The following is a 21,202-nucleotide window of genomic DNA, read 5'->3' on the forward strand; positions in this document are numbered from 1 at the left end:
GTGCATGATACTTTATAAATAAGTTATTCTATGTAAAGAAAATATCTATATACATATGTGAAGGAAATTGGAAGGCAGTTAGATTTTGATTATCTGCTGCATTTTTAAAACTTGCTGCATGTGGCAATTTAGTAATAAAATAACAAAGGTTACTTTCCGTGCTCCTGAGCTAATCAGTTTGTTTAAAATTTTTTTCTTGTTCTGAGGTAATGCAGCCTTTAGTTCAGCAGCCCATTTTGCCTGTTGTGAAGCAGTCGGTCAAAGAACGGTTGGGTCCAGTACCTTCAAGTACTGTTGAACCTGCAGAAGCCCAGAGTGCCAGTTCAGACCTTCCACAGGTAAGTGGAAAGTCTCACCATTGTTCCTATCACATAATAGGTTTTCAGTAAATTAGTTTTCCTTGGTGATTTGATTTCTAGTTAATTGTATTTATTTTACACAGAAATATGCTAGTTGTTACATGCTTGAACACCACCTATTTACGGTGTGTTTTTTTTAACTGTTACTGTAACATTTTCAGTCTTTACTTTTCCTATTGTATTTGAATCTTAAATTCTTCTCTCTAGTTAATAATTATTTATGAGAAAGATTTCTCTTTCACTTTGTGGAGGAGATGTATTTTAGCAAAACTACCTGAAGAGTGAAGTTCAGTACACAAAATCTTATTTTTCCCATCATCTCTTTTTTTAACTAGAATTCTGTTCCAGAGATAATTGTGCAGTAGACTGAACTGAAAGTTTTTGGGAAGGGAGGGCTTAAACCATTAGGTTGAGCATGCTTGATATTACACTGTTTCAAGTACTTATGCAGCTCTCTCAGAACTTTGCATCACTTATTCCCGACTCTGGGATTCTCTTTTCCATATGACATTTCTTTTCCTACTTCCTTCCACACTTGAGTGGCAGTTTCTTGTTTCTACACTCTTGGTCTCTGAAATTTAGGTTGCCTTGGTCTCCAGATGTTTCAGCCTTTGAAACATCCGTGTAAAGTAGACTTGGGATAATAGTATCCTACTTAGTTAAAGGATGCCACCTTATTAAAATAGTCTTCTTAGATAATTCCTGAAGAGTAAGGTATTGTGATTCTTTAAGAACATACAGAATGTAAATTGGTAAATTATTAGTTATTTTTTAAAAACTCAAATCGTAATATCTGATCATTACCAAATACAGTGTATTTGGATATTAAACAACCGTAGTTTAGGAAAGAATGGCACTTATTTTTAAGCTCGAGAAGCAAGCATATATTTTAATTATTCAAATCATACTCAAAATGTTCAGACTTTCTACTTAATGTAAGATACTAAGAATTTATGATTCTGTGTCAGTGGAAGGAACTTTAGTAACTCTCTGGCTCAAACCTCTTATTTTACATCATAATTTTTTCATGATTGAATAATATTTCATACTGTTTTTGTTTTTCCACAAACGTTTTCTTTCTGTCTCTTTTTTTAAAAAGGCCCAAGTTTTTGTGATTAGTATCAGTATTCTCATAGACTCAGTATATATTGGTAGAGTCAGAATGTTCAAAATCCCAACAGACTTATATATATTTGGGGAAACACTGAATATGTCCATTTTAATTTTTTTAGAATGTAACTAAGTTATCTGTGAAGGACAGGTTGGGTTTTGTATCAAAGCCATCTGTTTCAGCAACTGAAAAGGTAAGAAGAATAGCATGATGTGTTTGTCTTGGCTTTAATGTTTTCAGGTGGCATCTTAATTTTTAATTTTTTTCATAGTTCCAAACTCCTGCTTCTTAATAGTATCTGTATCTCTTATTCCTACCTTTTTGCTTCCCATTTGCTGAAAAAGAAAAATATTTGCCTACTTTTTTTACTTTTTGCATCAGCATTTTAATACTTGCCTCTCACTGTATTTCCATGTGCTTCATTCTTTTTTTTTTTTTTTCTTTTTAATTTCTTTATTTCTTTAGCAATACTGGGCATTTTGATTTGACAACTCTGGCAGCCTAATAGAAAGGGCCATCAATTAGGAATTTTACCTGAATTTGAGCCCTGGCTCTTCACTTACTAACTGCATGATGTTGGACAGCTTTCTTAACCTTTCTGAATCTTTTTACTCATCGGTAAAGTGGTGATGGTAATATTTGTCTTGCTCATGGGGTTTTGTGAGGATTAAATTAAACAATTTATTTAAAAGTATTTTGTAAATTGGAAATGCTGGTGTAAACGTAAGTTTTTTATTTGTTTCTAACAGCTATTGATATAGCCTGACAATACATTTAGTCATTTCTTATCTTAAACGATGGGGTAATACTGATTAAATTAGGATTATTTATGGATTTTATAGTTCTGTGTAGATGAGGTTTGTTTTTTTTTAGGTATGAGTGAATGCCCTGATCTTTAGTCTTATTTGAGGTATGTGAAATCACAGAATATTAGAATTAGATAATCTTTTTCATTTCTATATGCTCACCTTAAAGGAAGCCAACACCCAAATAGTATTATGGTTTGATCTGTACACTGTGAATTACTGAGCCAGAACTAGAACCTGGGTCTCCTATTTCTAGTCCATGGCTCTTTCCATCCTGAAGATTACGTAGGAAGTCAACTTCATAGGTAAACAAAGCGTACAATGAGAGAGCTGACCTGCCATCTTCATTTGTTCTTCAGTATATTATTTTTCTTATTTACTGTGTTAAACTTTGGCAGTTCTAGAAATTTTACTGTGAATCATATTCTGTATATCAGACTTTCCTCTTGGGTATCTCAGCATTACTTTAAACATTTACTTTATTTTTTACCTAAAATGAATTCATTATTTGCCATATAAATTAACTTCTCCTCCTAGTCCCCGGCTCTAGAAGTTATATTACCAGTTTCTAAGCTGTGTGATCTAAAAGCCTTACGGTCATTTACTTGTGTTTGTAATTCCACTTCTTTTTCTCTGCTGCCTTCAATTCCCTGGCCTCTGGATGCAGTGTCTTAGCTGGCATCCTGGAATTTCCTCCTCTAGTTTAGGCTGTTGCTATCCTACTCAGACTGAATGTCAATTCATTAGAGAAACTTTTAGTTTCTAAGCTAAATTATTTTGGTTGACTCACAGTTCATCAATACCTCAATTTTTCTGTTTTTGTTATTTTTCCTCTAGTTTTTCCTCTCTACCCTAGTGAGTACCTTTCTGCCCATTGTCCCTTGCTCTTTTCTGCCTTTTCTTTTTTTGTGGTGGTTTTCCTGGAGTGTAGTTCCCCCTACCTAACTAAATTCTAGTCATTCTTTAAAGATTGAAAATCTCTCTAATGTCTCCTGTGAAACCTTCAAATTTTTCCATATGGTGCCCCCGTTTTCTGAATTTCTGTCTCTTAGTCCGTGCTACTAAATTTAGCAGTATCAATTATTTACTTTGATTAGGTTTATCCTCCTTGTTATTAAGTAATTCAGGAATAAAAGAAACACTAAGATCTGCTATACTTAGTGTACTGAGCAGTTCTGGAGACATCCAAAAATACCCATTTATGTTTATGATCTGGTTATATTAAGATTTGGACTCTGAAATTGAAGTCTGTACTTAACAGCTTTTAAAAAATTTTTGTCCTATGTTTTGCAGCTGTTTTCATTATTGGTTTTTAAGGTGTTTTGTGTAGCTTTAGTAAAATGGGTATAAATTTGGGATTGATAGTATAATTTTATTAATATGTAACCACTGTATATACTAACATAAATAAACCACTAACTGAATTTGTGAAAAATCACTAATAGTAGCAGCTATTTGTGGAAAAAAAAAAATACCATGAAGAATCTCTGAAGGAAAGCAATTATTATAAGTATGTAACTTTTAGTCGTCTTTAGTGAACCTGTTTACAGAATAATGTTTTACTTTTACTTATTCTTGGTTGTTTTTATTTCTCTAGCCTGTAGCGGGTTTTGGTGCAGAATCCTTTGTGGGCAATCATTCAGAAAAATCTTAGGAAGAATAGGAGAATGTTCTCCATCATCAGATATTATTTAATTTTTTTTTTAATTGAAGGCTAAGGAAAACTCAAAGCTAGTGTCCATACAGTATCCTCTGTCATTGTTAAAGCAGATAAATACACAAATGTAAAATTGTACTCACTATAAACAAACCCTGTAAACTCTTTAGTGATTATTTTTTATTCTAAGATTTCATATTTTTTTTGAGAAGACTGGAAGAGAAGAAAGTTAAAACGTAATTGATGCTGCTAAATATTAGGATATTGCAGTAGGTGTTAAATAGGTATTACTTGAGTAGATTTGATTGGTGAAATAATGATTGAGTGCATCTGCTTCATTAATACAGAGATTTAGGAAGAATAAAGGTGGCATCTGTATATACCGTCCTGGTTAGTTTCTAAAAAAAAAAAAAAAAAAAAAAAAGACTTAGACTGTTCAAATTATCTCACTTAAAGTCCTTTTAAATTCTAAGAAGGTAAACTGAATAATCAATTGAATGTTTAATGTTCTTATATCAATTATTAAATTTTAAATTGTTGAATAAACATTAAATTTATGATACAGATGTTAGTAGTAATTCTTTGCAACCTGAAAGTGTATCTTGGTGCCTTTGCATGATGATATGTTAACATCTTTACCAGGGAACTTTTAAAAAGGAAATTGTGTGGTATAACTGGTGGATACTTCAGCTGTTGATATATCAGGTATCATTGTGTGTGTGTTGCTGAACAAGTCTTATTCTGTGTTCCCTTAACTATAAAATGCAGTTGTTCTAATAACCCTTTGATTTTAAAATTTGGATTTGTTGTCTAATTTTGATACTCTAAATATAAAGATTAGGGAGATTTATGATAGTTTTCTTTCTTTTCATAAACGTTGACTGTTTTTAATTTTTATGTTTTAATGCATTAGCCTCTGTCTGGATTATTACCTGAATTATTTTTCTTCCAAGAAAATATGATTTATTTAAAATGCTTTGCTGAACTTTCTGGGAACTAAGTTATTGTAGCAAAACTTGATTACTGACTTTACACAGTTTTTTCTTTGGCATTTGTTAAAGTGTTTCTCCGTAAAATCATTAATCCTATTGTTCCTTTTAATCTCTTTGTTCCACTTATATGTGGAATCTAAAAATGTTGAACTTATAGAGGAAGAGAGTGGAATGGTGGTTATGAGGGGCTGGAGTTTAGGGGTGGGGAGATGTTGGTCAAAGAATACAAAATTCCAGTTAAGAGGAATAAGTTCGAGAGTTGTGTTGTATAGCATGGTGACAGTAGTTAATAACAACATATTGTACTCTTGAAAATTACTGAGAGTAGATTTTAAGTGTTCTCACCACAAAAAAATAAGTATATGAGGTAATGCAAGTGTTAATCAGCTCAATTTAGCCATTCTGTAATGTACTAGGGCACATCAAAAACTTTGTGGAAAAATTGAATTAAAGCATAATACGAATCCTTCCACAAACTTTTTGAAGTACCCTTGTATATACAGTCATGCAATGCTGAAGTCATTCGATGCTTAATGACGGGAGTACGTTCTGAGAAATGCGTTATTATGCATTGAGTGAACATTATAATGTACTGACAACCTAGATGGTATAGCCCACTCCACACCTAGGCTATATGGTATAGCCACCATTGTACATACGGTCTGTGGTTATCTGAAATGTGCAGCACATGACGGTATTTCCAAATAACATGTACATAATATATACAATTTTTATTTGTCAATTAAAAAATGAGTTAAAAAATTTTTAAAAGAGTAAAAAATGTGATAGACCAGTGGATTAAAAAAGGAGTACTTAGTATTCTTGAAAGAAAAAACCTGTTAATCTGTAAAAATATTTTATACATTTTAACTTTAAATTAAAACCCTATTCTTTTCACTAGAATTCCCAATTAGGCTTGGTATTGGTATAGAAGGCAAACTATGTGCTACTTTAAGAGACTATTATAAATGAACATTCAGATTTACTGAACAAATGATTATTTACTTAATGTAAAAATTGACCATATGGTAATTGTATTAATAAGCTTCCTACACATACCTCCTAAGATCCTGTCTTTTTATTGCATTAAAACAGGTATTTGTACTTTGAAAACCTGTTAGAGCTGCTTATTGTGAGTGTGGATGTTAAGCATCCTAACTCTATCTCTTTTGTATTTAATTACAGTCTGGGCATTGGTTATTCAAATGCCAATTTGAATATTGGATAACTTAATTTGTAGTAATTTTTTGTAGTAAGTAATTTTTACAGAATACTTTTTTCCTTCCACTTTTATCCATGAGAAAGAGCTGTTTTCTCTTTTTCACAAGTACTAACAGTAGTTGGCTGGTAAGATTTTACATAGGAAATAAAATGAGGAGGTGTTAATGGATTACAACCTCTGTCTTGTTAGGGAAAGTCAGAGGTGTTAGTAATACAGATTTTAACAGCACAGCACATAGTACCTTTCACCTCATCTTCTAAGTTCAGCATACTTTGATACCTAAACCTGACAAAGATATTATAAGAAAGGAAAGTTATAGGCTAATATCTCTCGTGAACATAGACACAGATATTTTAAACCATATTAGCAAATGTCCAGTGATACGTAAATTATGTAACATATCATGGCCAGGTAGGGTTTATTACAGAAATTCAAGGTTGATTTAACATTTGAAAATCAATTTAATTGACCACATTAACAATAAGGAAGGCAAAAACTCCACATGATTATCTTGGTAGAAAAGTATTTGATAAAATTCATTATTTAATTACATTAAACACTCTTCAGAGTAGGAATTGAGAGAAACTTCCTTAATTTGACAAAGGATATCTGCAGAAAGAAAAAAATAATAATAATAACCTACCGCTGACATTATATTCAGTGCTGAAATATTGAATGCTTTCCCTTTGAGATCAGGCGAAAATGACAAGAATGTTTACTCCACATTTTTTCAGTATTGTGCTGGAGGGTCTAACCAGTACAATAAGCAGTAAAATGAAGTAAAACGTATGAAGATTGGAAAGGACTCATAGTTGACATGATTGTGTATGTAGAAAATACAAAAGAATTCACAGTTGGGATTAACAAGTGAGTGCAATAAGGTCACTAGTGGTGAAGTCAATATGTAAAAATTATTAGCACATGCAGAAATCCATTTGGAAAATAGAGAAGGTGTAATTGTTAGGGAAGGCCACTGTTTATCCTTTGAATGTATTTTTAGGAATTGTAGCATCTTTTTTTCTGTTAGGTTTGTCACTTCCCTTCGCTGGTTTCATTTTTAATAGATTTTCATCTTTTGAAAATATAGATGTCCCTGGCTATCCAAACTCTTAGCTGTCTAAACTCTAGAACCAAGTGGATTCAAATAGTGAGCAATATTTGTGATCATATAGTTCATTGTTTCTAAGACATATTTTTACATTTTAACACTTCTGAAATTGGGCTGCATCTTACAGATGTTGGTGTTTATGGCTGTAATTGGCAGCCTTTTTTTCTTTAGTTAGGGGTACATAAAATATAACAGTATGTCTTTTAGTCATTGAGTTTTAGGCTCAATGAAATACATTAGCAGATGTTCTGTTTTTACAGAAGAAAGTTCCTGGACGAAACAAGGGAATGGGAATGCTTCTAGGAATAAAGGAGTCTTCTCATTCTTGTTATATTCTTTCCTAAGATGTTAAGACTTCTTTGGAAAGGAGTGTTCCCTACTCACTGAAGTTGGAGAAATGCTTGATTAAAGCAAACTATATGGGTTTCTTTACTTCTGGGCCTCTCACTGCTTTTATTATGATAATATACATTTGAAACTAGAAAATACGGTTATGATATTTATTGCTTTCAGTTTGAGTACAGAAACTTTTTTGGTCACAACTTTTCAACTTGTTATGGAACCCTCATGAAGAAAATAGTTTATGAAATGCTCAATTTGACTGTTCTCAGCAGATTTTCTTTTGTTTCTCTCCTTATAAAGTTACTGTCTCATATTTCTATATTCATACAGATTGGCATTTTGTGGTGTTGTATGGAAGCATGGAAGACATTTTTTCCTAGAATTACAGAGAATGGCCATTGAAGTTAGATTTCAAACTAAATCTGTTTATTCCATATTTTAATGAATGTAACCATTTCATATTTGTTAGTGTTATGAGTATTAATTCTCATCATTGAAGAAAATGGTAAACCAAATTTTGCTACACGTTAAGTATTAAAAACCTTTATTTTAAACATCAGTCGTGCTGTATGGAACTAGTAAAATTATAGTATTCTAGGTTTTTATTTCATTTAGAGGCTAAGATATTCTTCATTACTTAGAATACTGATGAGTTGCCTAAGCTTTGTGATATTCCCTAATCTAATTTCTTGATGAAAGATTAGCAGGTGGGCTACATGTTGCTACTTCTCTGATACTCCCCAATGTTAACATTTTAGTAGCTAAGAAGTAGGGCCATTTTTCTCATTGAAAATTTGCCATTTGAGTGTCAACCTTTTAAACCTTTTTAAATGTCATAAATTCCTTTAAAACTTTTAGAAGCAATGTTTTTTCCTCTGGAAAGTTACGGTGTTCACACACATGGTTTCATGTTTAGTTATTATAACATTTGTAGATCTCCCTGAAGGGATCCCTAGGCTTCTTTTTAAGAACCAGTAACCAGCCACCCCATGAATTTGTAACTGTTTTGCTTTTGAAGAATTAAAAAGGGAGCCTATAAACACTTCTTTTTTTAATTGACCTTTATGTAGGAAAGGTTGCCACTCTGACTTACAATTATTTCAGTTTAGTTTAGTGCAAAAATGTTTGTTGAATATTTAATGTGTGTCCTGGCACTGTTCTAGGCACTAGAGGTATAGCAATGAACCAAGCAAAAGAAAAAAAAAAATCCCTGCCGTCATGGAATGAGTTTTGGGGTTTGAAACGACTTTGACACCATTAAGTGAAACTTCCTCATTTTAGAGATGAGCAAACTGAGGCTCAAAAAGGTTCTTGATTTTACCCATGATCTTATAATTAGTTGGTAGCAACTGGAAAAAGCACAAAGAAGAGAAAAAAAGGCATGGTCTTTGTTTTAAAAAGGCTTTTACAGTATAGGCAGGGAGAAAGACATTAAATTAATATATTATCATGTCATTTTTAGTAAGTAGCTAATACTAACTAAAAATAGCCAATAGCATTTTTACCTAATAGATGAAGAAATAAAATTTTATGTAATGACCAGAGCAGAAGAGAGAAATGATTAGGGATTTCTGGTCTTGATTATTTTATGCTGAACCCAGTTGCATTTGAGGGAATTTATGTTCACTTCAAGCAGAATGAGCATTGCTAGCAAAGGAATGGAGAACAAACAAATGAAGTAGAGTTTCAGAAAGCAAATTGCAAACGATCCTATTAAATTGTTTGAATGATAGCATCTAGTTTCCTCCTGTGCCATGCTCTTTTGTGTAGTTTCTCTTTAGTCACAATGAATTAGTAGTAAATATATTCAGTAACTAATATTTTCTCAGTGATATAGTAATGGCAGTGTTTTTTCTTTTATTTGACTTTTTTTGTTTGCCGTTGCCTTTTTTTCTATAGATATTTGGTGTTATTTTACAAATTTCTCATGTTAGGGCTTATTCCTTATTAATACCCCCTTCCAAATGTGATTCAAATCACCAAATGTCATTTAGTTACTTTAAGTATATAATGTATTTAGTTCAATACACTGAATTTTGACAGTGTTTTGAAGTTGAGTCGTATGGAAAATAGGATTAGGAAGTCGTGAATTGTTGATACATTGTTTAAGAAGTTGAATTTGTATTGGTAGGTGTTGTCTACATCTACTGGCCTAACAAAAACAGTGTATAATCCAGCTGCTTTGAAGGCTGCACAAAAAACCTTACTTGTTTCCACCTCTGCAGTTGATAATGAAGCACAGAAAAAAAAACAGGTAAGGTACAGCTAGTATAGTACACAGAATTTGTATATAGGAAAGCTTTTCTTTGTGTATATTTTTTCAGTGCTTATCACAAAATAAGACTAAATGGTGTGTGTTGGCTGCCACCGAACTTTTATTTATAGCAGTAAATACTCATTTTTTTCTTTGAGGGAAAGGTTCGCCTAATTGATCTTTGAAACTTGCATTCCTATTTAAGCTAAAATAGCAAAACTTTGCATATAACTTTTGTTGCCAAGCTTCTGTAATTACAACCACTTTTTTCCTTTTGAATAATTTTGTTTTCCTTATTATTATTCTGTTGATATTTTTGATCCCTGACTCTAGGAGGCACTGAAACTTCAGCAGGATGTAAGGAAAAGAAAACAAGAAATTTTAGAAAAGCACATTGAAACACAGAAGGTAAAATATTAAAGTTAGATTTGGCAAAATATATTTACAACTGCTACAGTTTTTAGTGAATTTAATCTTAAACTATATGGTAATCCTGAGAAACAGATTTACTATAATTGGTAATAGTTAAACTGAAATATTTATTAATGATAATGTACTGGGGATGAAGAGCATACACCAAATGATGGGTATAGTTTAAATGGCACTATGGTTAAACATGAAATGAAAATTAGATATTATTCAGTTATGTTGCTGCACAGTAGTTTGTTCAATAGGTAATGAAATGGAAACTTTTTCTTAATGTTGATGTGTACCTTTCATTACTGGCTTGGGATCCTGTTGTCCTGTCTTGTTCAGCACGGTAGCAAATAGCCATATCTGACTATTGAGTATTTGGGATGTGTCTAGTCCAAATTGAGGTGTGCTAAGTGTAAAATACCCACCAGATTTTAAAGATGTAGTACAAAGAAAAAAAGTAAAACATCTCAATTTTTGTTGAAATGTGACATTTTGGATATATTGGGTTAAATAAAATATATTATTAAATTTATTTTACTTGTTTCTTTTTTATCTGTTTAATGTGAATGATAGAAAATTAAAAATTACTATGTGACTTGCATTATTTCTTTTGGACAGTATTGCTCTAATCTATGACACTTAATAAGTGTCATTTCTTGATTATGTCTGGTTATGAAGGTTAGCAGTATGACACTTAAAAATATTAAAAATTATATCTTTTCTAATTTAAATTTGGATATACTTGATAAAGAGTAATCACAGTGTTTAAACCAAAAACTGAAGTCACCATGACTCAGAAAATCTGTAGTGCTCTGTGGTTTCTGCAACTCCATATTACCTTACTTACCTTCTTGCTTCCTATCCAGGTTGGGGATATCATTCTCAGGCTAGCCAATTATTGTTTCTTAGGACAAAGAAATTAATCATTCAGTAATTAAACGTTCAATTTTTCTAATATATCATTATATGGAAGGAATTACAAAACTTTTCCTCTGGTTCTTTCTGGGTTGCAGACTACATTTGGAGTGGGAATACTTAGAGGCAGTAATAGCAAATGTATTGCAAAGTAAAATTATTGATATTTCAAATTGGCAGCTTTTCAGGGATTGAACTGAATTTCTTCTGGTTATGTACTTTGAACTTAGGTTCTAATTTTAGTTATGTGCTGCTGAAGCAAGCACTGACCTTATGTTCTAAGAGATCCAAATAGTAATATAGTTCTTCACAAAGTAAACCAAAAGTATGACTTGAGTTGAGATATAGTTAGTATCACTAAATCTCCTATTTTACTACTTTTTAGCTATTTAGTGGTTGTTAGCCTTTTCCTGAATACATAAACTAAAAGTAGTATTATTTTTATACTTACTTTGTTGTATTTGTTTTGTTAATAATCGTAGAAGTAATTATTGTAATATTTTTCTCTTTTTAAAATTTTGTCAGATGTTAATTTCAAAACTGGAGAAAAACAAAGCAATGAAGTCTGAAGATAAAGCAGAAATAATGAAAACTTTAGAGGTTTTGACAAAAAATATTACCAAGTTGAAAGATGAAGTCAAAGCTGCTTCTCCTGGACGCTGTCTTCCAAAAAGTATAAAAACCAAGACTCAGGTATTTTGATTTGTCGTGTTATTCATATTACTGCTTATTACAAAATGTTAAACACTACATTTTCAAGATTCAGTTTTTCTCTTAGGTAAATATCCTTTGTTCAGAATCTGAGCAATGTATGTACCATTTCCCCCTGCCATTAATTAATTAATAAATAGATAACAAACAAGTAAATGCTACCAATTTTTTAATCCTGTGGAGTTATAATTGGAAAATCAGTAATTTGGAAAATAGTTATGAGCAGTCTTGAAAAGGTTGCTTGAGGACAAAATGATACAGGTAGTTGAATGCATGACTGAGGAGTTGAGGCTTTATATTGTAAGTAATTGGTAATATAAAAGGTTAATGACAGAAGTAACATTCTGACAGCACTGTACAGATTGAAAAGGGGAAAATTCAGGTAGATTAATATAATTTCAGATGGTAATAAGTGATTAAAGAAGAAAAGTAGGGTAATACAATTTTATGCTTGGTGTGTGTATATGTATAAAACCTAACACCATATGGTTCTTCCTTATTCCACGTTTCATGTGCTGTTTCCATAATGACAGCTTGGTCCCACTAACGTCAATCTGTTATTCATTGACACGGTCCTGTTGATACATTCAAAATAGTTCCAAAATTGCTAGAGCAAGACTCTATACAAAATTGTTCCCAACTAACTAAATAGAAAATTCAAAATTTATTTGCATTCTTTATAACCTTAATATATCCCAGTAAGGGCATAAAATCAGAACTGTGGTCTAGGATTACATTTTTTTTTTTAAACCTTTTGTGTAGTTATTTTATCAATTTGGTAAGAATAGGTCTGTTTCTATTTGTATTCAGTTTTGGATTCCCTCCCTTTGGCCCTAGTACTTACTGATTTCATTTTATTTTTTGAATAAATAAAAGTTTGACATGGTTTAAAAGCCATACTATATAAAAAGGTATACATAGAAGACCCTTCCCTTTTGATCCCTGACATCCTGTCCTCACCCACTCCCAATAGGTAACCAGTATCTTTAATTTCTGGTTTATCCTTCTGATATTTATTTTTGTAGATATGTGTGTGTGTGTGTGTATGTGGATAGAGATGTATGTATGTTTATAAACATAGATGTGTGTGTGTGTGTGTGTGTGTGTGTGTGTGTGTGTGTGTGTGTGTGTGTGTGTGTGTGTAAAAACTATTAAAGCCTTTTCAGGTATTATGGAGGTATTTTTATGTATACGGGTTGAGTTACTGTAAGGATCCAACTTTTAGTGGTAGAACTATATTGAAGAACATGCTTAAGTTTTGCCTATAGATGGTGCTGTGGATGCTAGTAAACACGCACACATGCGCACATACTTGCATGTGTGTGTTCTTTCCTACATAAAAGCATACTTTATTATATATTGCTTGTTAGCACCTTTTTTTTTTTTTTTTCTGTTTTTTCTTTTCACAGTTATTTTCTGAAAATAACTCCCTGTCAATCCATAGAAATCTCATTCTGGCTGCTATACAGAAAATGAATTACAGGGAAATCAGTAGAAGTAGCAACAAGTTAGGAAGCTATTGCAGTATTGTGGATCAGAGGTGGTTGATGGCTTGGACTGAAGTGGTAGTACTGGAGATAGAAAAGAATGTTTGGATTAAGTAGGAATGTCTAAGAGTGTAAAAAAATTGTATAAATGCAGGATGTTAATTATTATCACCTAAAATATTAATTACTATTTTTTAGATGCAGAAGGAATTGCTTGACACAGAACTGGATTTATATAAGAAGATGCAGGCTGGAGAAGAAGTCACTGAACTTAGGAGAAAGTACACAGAATTACAACTCGAAGTATGTTTTATCACAGCTACACAATACAATTTAAAGGAGCAGATGTAGTTGTAGTGATTAATTTGAAAACATGTTCTCTTCATTCTCGTCAACAATTGTTGGTAATCCCTGACGTACATATTGGGTTGTTGATGTAGGAGAGGGGGAAGAGATTAACAGATTTTCAGAGCTACTAGAGAAAATCATAATAATTGAGGAGTGGCAGTAGTTCTCCCTATCCATGAAAGTCCTTCCATTTCTAGTGAATTTTGTTCCCTTTGCATTTTTGGTTTTTCCTTCTCCCTGGGACTGAAAACTGTGAAAGGATTTTCAGGTATTCTTATGGAGATATTTTTTGCATATGCAGACATATTATATTGAGTTGCTATAAGGATCAGACTTTTAGTGGTAGAAGTATATTGAAGAACATGCTTAAGTTTGGCCTATAGGTGGTGCTGTGGATGCTTGTAAAAGAGAAAATACTTTCTTACAAGTTAGTTACGTGGCTATTTATGTAAGAAAAAAACTCCTAGTGAAATTGATTGCTATTATTTGACATAAGAATTTTTAGTAAAAATGTTTAAAAATATGTTTAAAAATTGGAATTACATATTGAAGTATAGAGACATTAATGTCATTAATATAGTTGGTGTATTTCTATATCATTATCTGATACAATTTAAATTTTTTGTATTTTAGATTATTTTGCTTAATCTGGGAATAATGCTTTTTTTCCAAATTTGGCAACTTGATCTTTTTTGTTTGTTTGTTTGCTTGACATGGTAGAAATCTACATGAAGTACTGCCATCCAAGTATTAGACTTAACTTTAGTAGCTACTGGACTTTTCTTAAGGCCCTGTCTTGCCTGAAAGTCATAGGAAGCCATTGGATGTTGTCCTAAACCTGAATACATTTGCATTCTCTGGAAACTTGGCCTGGTTGCATATGTCCTGCCCAAGACAATAGGTTTTGAAAAAGATAGATTTCTTTTATGTTAATATAGAAATTATATTTTCCCCATTGTGAATAGTTCATGCCAGTGTTGGTGAGACTTTAAAAACAAAGTATTGTTTTCAGAATTCTGGCCCATAACTTTAGTAAGTAAATAATAACATTATCAATATTCTTTATTGGCCCATATTTTGCTGCTTTATTATGATGTGGCTAAACACTAAATGACATTTTATTTGTCTTTTATGATGGCTTACATTTAGTTTGCAGTTAATATTAGAAAATGTGGTAATGCATTATTTCCCAGAGCATGTGCATTCACCATAGTAATTCCACTAGTTGTAAATAGATATTAGTGAAAAGAGGTTCTGAGACCAAATAAATTTGGAAAAGGTTGTATTAAACATGCTTTTTGACCACAGAGTTTCTTACAGGCTTTTCATTTGTGAATCTAAAAAAATATACATTAAGTATTCAGTGTTGCTCAAACTTATTGGTCCATGGAACCCCCTTTTCAAGAAGCATTTTGAAACACTGGTATTCCTCAAAGTATATTTTTGTATATGCTCTTCTATTATTAACATTAATCCTTGTCCTTCTATTATTAACATTAATCCTTGTCCTTTTACATTTATGTATTTTTAATTATTTTTTATTTTTGAAATTGACAAATGAAAAATTGCATATTATGGTATATAATGTGATGTTTTGATACATATATACATTGTGGAATGATTATATCAAGCTAACATATCCATCACCTAACATACTTAATATTTTCTGATGAAAATAGAACATTTAAATCTGCTCTCTTAGCAATTTTCAAGTATATAATGCATTATTATTAATTATAGTCACCATGCTTTACAGTGGATCTCCAGAAGTTATTTCTCCTGTCTAACTAAAGCTTTGTACCCTTTGACCAACGTCTCCCCATTCTCCACATCCCCACAACCCCTGTAACCACTGTTGTGTTCTCTGCTTATATGTGTTTGATTTGTTTAGATTTCACATATAAGTGAGATCATACAGTATTTGTCTTTCTGTGCCTGGCTTATTTACTTAGCATTATTACTGAGATTTTAGATGATAATTTTAGCTAATGTTACAATTAACTGTCTTGAGATGAAAAAACTGAAATTCTTACACTAGCAGAGATCTGGCAGTTGTGCCTCCTTGACATTTCTACTTGCATATCTCACATCCTCGATCTCAGCATGTTTAAAATTCTGCTTATCTTGCTTCTAAACCCCATCTGTACAGTTATTCAAACAGCAGTCTTAATAGATTCCTTTCCTTCAGTGTCCATATCCAATTAATTGTTAAGTTTTATGTGTGTTACTCCTAAATATCTTAAATATGTTTACTTTTCTTTATCTTCTTTGCCACCACTATAGTACAAACTTCCATTTTCAGGTGCTGGGACTACTGTAATAGTATACTGACTGGTTTCCCAGCTTGTTCTCTTCTTCAAACTCTAGCCGTAATATAATTTTCAACACTAATTACATCACTCTGTTTTATTGCTTCAAATCTTTTAATTGATTTTCATGGCTCCTGGAATAAAATTCAAAATCCTTAACTTTTTCTTTAATGTAATGCATAATCTGACCCTGTCCATCTCTCCAGCTTTATTTCTCCATCTAGCTGTACTGTATTTTATTTATTCTTTGGTAAACCATGTTTCTTTCAGCCTTGGTGCCTTTGTTCATGCTGTAACCCCACCTCATTCTTGCTATTTCTGTACTTTGTACCTTCTTTGATTGATAGAACAAATATTGAGTACAGTCTGCCAGCTACTGCTTTATTCCCAACACCAATAGTGTTATATATATATAATAAAGCAGAGAATAAGACGGGAAAAAAACACCTTCAAGGAACTTCATTCTACTGGTTTATTCACTGCAAATCTTTGAAGTTCTTTCAAATCTTTAAGTAAAGTACTTTCTCACCCTTTAAGTCACTTCTCATTAATGTAGTTAAATAACTTAGTGATATAATTTTTCTTTACCCCTCTAGGATTTGAATTTCATGAGGGTAAAGACTTACACACAGGAAGTGCTCATTAAATATTTGTGGAATAAAGGAGTGGTGTGTTATTCATATAGAGTGATATAGCAGAATATAAATTAGTATGCTACATTGGTTGTATAATGATGTTAGTGATAAGTAATCAAAATAATGAATTTGACATAACTGTACTACTGAAGTCAACAAGCAGACAAATAGAAACATATTTGAAAGTCATAACTGAAAAAATACATTTATTATGTATGTAGGCATTATATATCTATTTATTAACCTGACTTCGGAAGTAACATCCAACACTGCATATCATTTGAAATCAAGAGTTGCTGGTCATTTTGTGAAATATCCTAATGTCTTAGAGAGCAAGAACTTAGTAGAAAAAGGGTATATTTAGTAATTTTAAAACCTTAAATTAATGTTATTTTGTTGTCCAAATTCATCAGCTACCTAAATTTGTTTTCAATTTAAAAACTAAAACCCCAACTTAAATTATGTGTTCGTTTTATAGGGCATTATTTGAACATGATGTCAAATTGCATAAAAGTCTGACTCTTCTGCCAAAATATAACACTTGGCTTAGGTTAGCAATTACAACACTATTTAATTTATGGGTCTGATCTCTTCTAGGCTGCAAAACGAGGGATACTTGCATCTGGTCGGGGTAGAGGAATTCATTCAAGAGGTCGAGGTGCAGCTCATGGCCGAGGCAGGGGTCGAGGTCGAGGGCGAGGTGTGCCTGGTCATGCTGTGGTGGATCACCGTCCTAGGGCATTGGAAATTTCTGCATTTACGGAGAGTGATAGAGAAGACCTTCTTCCTCATTTTGCGGTACTTTCTTATGGCCCAACAAAACAAATACTGATAATCACTGTTGGGAATAATAGATATAATTAAAGAGGAAATTATGAAAATGATATGAGTAATTTAAACTAATGTGAACAAAGGTTTGATTAATCTATAATAATCTTTTGTTATTTAAAAATCAGCAACTGTAGGTTTTTTATTTAATTATCTAGAAGAAATGTTATTCTTATACTTGGTAGGATTTCAGATAATGTGAAGTGACTGATTTAAACTCTTGTTTTAGAGAGGGAAGCCTGTAGTTTAGTCTTATTTGATACTCACTTTTAAGGAAAAATTTAATGTCACATAGGCCATCCAGATTGATAAAAAAATTAAAATGGAATTTTATATTTGCTGATTATATTCTTGAACTCTAGCTGACCCAGAATTGAAATAAGACAAAATTTTGATATATGATCTTGTAGTTGCCTTAGTCAGTGCTAGGGTATTGTTAAAGAGAGTCTATCTAATGGTAATAGATTGATCTATGAGAAAGGAGGATGGGATTCTAGTCCCTGCTAATCCATTATTTAACTTGGACTTGCTGGGATTTATTTAGCTCGTGCAGAGTGGAGAAGATTATACCTGCCTAAATAAAGGCCCTTTCAGCTAAAATGTTGTGGTTCTTAGTGTTACCCACAGGTTAGTTACTAAGCATCAGTTTTACCCTCAGAATTCCATTAAGTGCTCTGGAGATATGAAGGAAATACCAGTTCTTTACTCCCAGGGCTTTTGCATATATCTGTTTAACACAAACCAGTTAAAACAAACTGCAAACATAACTTATAGTCAAGTTCAATTTATTAAACACTACAAATAATTCAGTAACTTCACAGAAGTGTCTTTCACACTGGCATATGTGGGGAAAAAAGAATAGTAGAAGAAAGTTTCATGAGGTAGTAAAACTGGAGTTTAGATCTTAAAGGATAGATAAGCTTGTAGACAGGTACGCAAATGACCTTTTGAAAATTCAGACTTAAGCGTTTGACACTCATATTCCAGGCTTGCTGCAGTGACAGCTTCTTTATCAAGACATAAAGAGGTATTGAAAGACATGGTTTATGTTTAAGAAATAACTAAAATAATTAATATTTAAGGATGAGGAGTCTGGACAGTCCTGTGCTTGATGAATTCAAAGGGATAAAGAAAGGAATCAGAGAACTAGAAAGGAGCTTGGAGATAATCTAGCCCAACTCTTCCCTGCTATGCACCCCACTTCCACACCTTCCACAAGGGAAAGGAGATCTAGATAACTTAAGTGTCTTGCGTATAGTAATACAGCTAATCAGAAAACTAGCTGTGAATATGCTAAAATAATCCAAATGAACAAGGTGAGTTTGTTATGATATTATTTTGGTGAGACTAAGATAGCTTTGGTTTGAGAACTATTCAGAGCCTCTAAATGGAAATTTTTACATGCATTTGGATATTTGAACTCAACTCAAAAGTTAGCATTGGTAATTCACTTTTTAAAATTATGTCTTAAATAAGAGTGCAGGTTTAAAGTTTAGCCTCACTATCTCAACCTGTGATTTGAACAAATGGTAGATATCAGAGAAAAAAACCTACATTATTAAAGGACCATTGATTATTACAGCTTGTGATTAACAAAATGATTTATTTTTCCACTGGGACTGTTAATAATAGTAATGAAAATTATAACTAAAGCCTATAGAGCACTTACTTTTTGTCAGGTATTATTTTGAATGCCTTATAATAATTTATTATATTATGAATTATTTGGATAGCCCTATGAGATAGATACCTTTAGTATGCCCATTTTAGAGATGAGGAAAATGAAGCATGAAAATTTGTTCAGGTTTACATAGCTGGTAACTGGTAGATGGGAGATCTGAGTAACTCTAGAGTCTATTCTCTTTACTATACAGAGTTTTTCTCTATGATTTGTGTGTGTATATTTAATGAGATTATGGTTATAATTTTGAGGTAAGAAGGAAAGTATTAGTAATGATATATAAAGGACTCGGATTTTATGTGGTAAAGGTTGCTGATTGTAGAAAAATCCTTCTACATATGGGGAAAAAATTGCAACAAACCAGAACAAGCATAATGTAATGTGTTTAGCTTTTAAATGTGGACTCTATAGAGTAAGTGAAGCATGGTCAGTTAGAATGTTAAGCTTTTGAATTAAGAGATCTGGACTCTGATACTAATTGACTGACTTTGGTAAAATTACTTAAATTCTCTGAATCTTTTTTCCCCCATTTATTGGGAATGGTATCAGAAATTCATAGAATGTTCTGAGGATGCAGTATTCTGCTTAAGGAAGAATTTAGCATGTCATGGGATTGGAGTGATGAGTATAAGAGGAAGGTCAGTAAGGAAGCTCAGGCTTTGATCATTGTTTTCTTCATTTGAAAAATAGTTCAAGTTTCACTAATTCTGGAAAGTGTGGGATCGTACTAAAATGAATTATTCACCATTCTTTTCTGTTAACGAGTTTGAATTGTTTTATATTCTGAATTATATTTATTAGTATTTTAATGTTTTAAATACCATTAGGATTTTTGGGTGCTTCAAAATATTTATTTGGAGGAAATACTTTTTTCTAATTTAAAGCAATATGGTGAAATTGAAGATTGTCAGATTGATGACTCTTCACTTCATGCAGTAATTACATTCAAGACAAGAGCAGAAGCTGAAGCAGTAAGTATTAAAAAACAATCAAAAATTTAGATTTAAATGATTATAAATATTACTTTTAAGTTTTAATGTAAATGAATTTTTAACTTTCTAAATAACTATGCTTTGACAGTAAGTAGAACATTTGAAATGGAATTCATGCCCACGAAGAATGTCCTAATGCAGTTAAGCAATTCTATATATAACATATGATTAGAATATAGTTAGTCACCAAGTTGAATGTCACATTGTTTTGTCTTGCCACACCAGGAATTCTACTTCCTTTCTTTTTCACAGGAGATAGGGCCACCCCACTTTCTGTTATTATTTCTTTAAGTGACCCAGAACAAGGTCTGCTTTGGCAGAATGAATGGTGAGGGATAAGGTAGAAACTGAGAGTATAATCCTGATGTCTGCCCTTCTAAACCGTCCCTCAACTGCTGCTTCTCAATCCCAGCAGACTGAACTCTAAAGAAATGTTTCTAACTCAATGTACCCCCAACCAGACCTCTACTACTTTTTTTGCCCAACATGGTATATAACTCTAGCTTTTAGGTTTCTCTTAGTATAGTTGTCTTAAACTGTATCTTGAATTGTCTTTCCAAAGACTGATTAGAAGTATATGCAACCTTGCGTTTCTTTTGGGTTTGAAAATTTTTTTTAAGGAAAATGGGAGTGAGGTGTGGGGAATTCATAGGAGCCGTTTTAGTCCTTTGTGTTCTTTCTTCAGGAATTGTAGAGAAGACATCATAACTATTTTGTCCTTGTCATTTTTCCAAGGATGTAATAGTTTCCCAAACAGTTAACCACATTTATGTGAATGGAAGAATGAGATGCTTTTTAGAAGTTCGGGAGAGTGCGGAGCTGGGAGCGCAGTGACGCTCCCACCACAGGTTCGGATCCTATATAGGAATGGCCGGTGCACTCACTGGCTGAGTCCGGTCACGAAAAAGACAAGAAAAAAAAAAAAAGAAGTTTTAAGTTGATTGTGATCTAAATAAGTTTTGAAAAACCTTCTAAATTGATTTATCCTCTTTGTAGTGAATACTCTCCCTGCCAGCACAATGATGGTA

General features: G+C 32.3%; 1 protein-coding gene across 12 annotated transcripts in view; it reads left to right on the forward strand.

Annotated features, from left to right (window-relative positions):
* Positions 1 to 21,202, forward strand: part of RBM26 (RNA binding motif protein 26) — a 77,349-nt gene that overhangs the window by 45,407 nt on the left and 10,740 nt on the right. For 4 of the 12 annotated variants that reach the window (XM_063102367.1, XM_063102369.1, XM_063102371.1 and 1 more), the window contains exons 13-20: positions 207 to 338; positions 1,592 to 1,663; positions 9,729 to 9,851; positions 10,185 to 10,259; positions 11,709 to 11,876; positions 13,580 to 13,684; positions 17,271 to 17,471; positions 20,010 to 20,153. In XM_063102367.1, coding sequence (XP_062958437.1) covers positions 207 to 338; positions 1,592 to 1,663; positions 9,729 to 9,851; positions 10,185 to 10,259; positions 11,709 to 11,876; positions 13,580 to 13,684; positions 17,271 to 17,471; positions 20,010 to 20,153 — 1,020 coding nt within the window. The remainder of the gene's footprint in view (positions 1 to 206; positions 339 to 1,591; positions 1,664 to 9,728; positions 9,852 to 10,184; positions 10,260 to 11,708; positions 11,877 to 13,579; positions 13,685 to 17,270; positions 17,472 to 20,009; positions 20,154 to 21,202) is intronic. The other 8 variants (XM_063102374.1, XM_063102375.1, XM_063102376.1 and 5 more) reach the window with 3 other exon arrangements.

Source organism: Cynocephalus volans, chromosome 7, assembly GCF_027409185.1.
Source record: "Cynocephalus volans isolate mCynVol1 chromosome 7, mCynVol1.pri, whole genome shotgun sequence".
Lineage (NCBI taxonomy): Eukaryota > Metazoa > Chordata > Mammalia > Dermoptera > Cynocephalidae > Cynocephalus > Cynocephalus volans.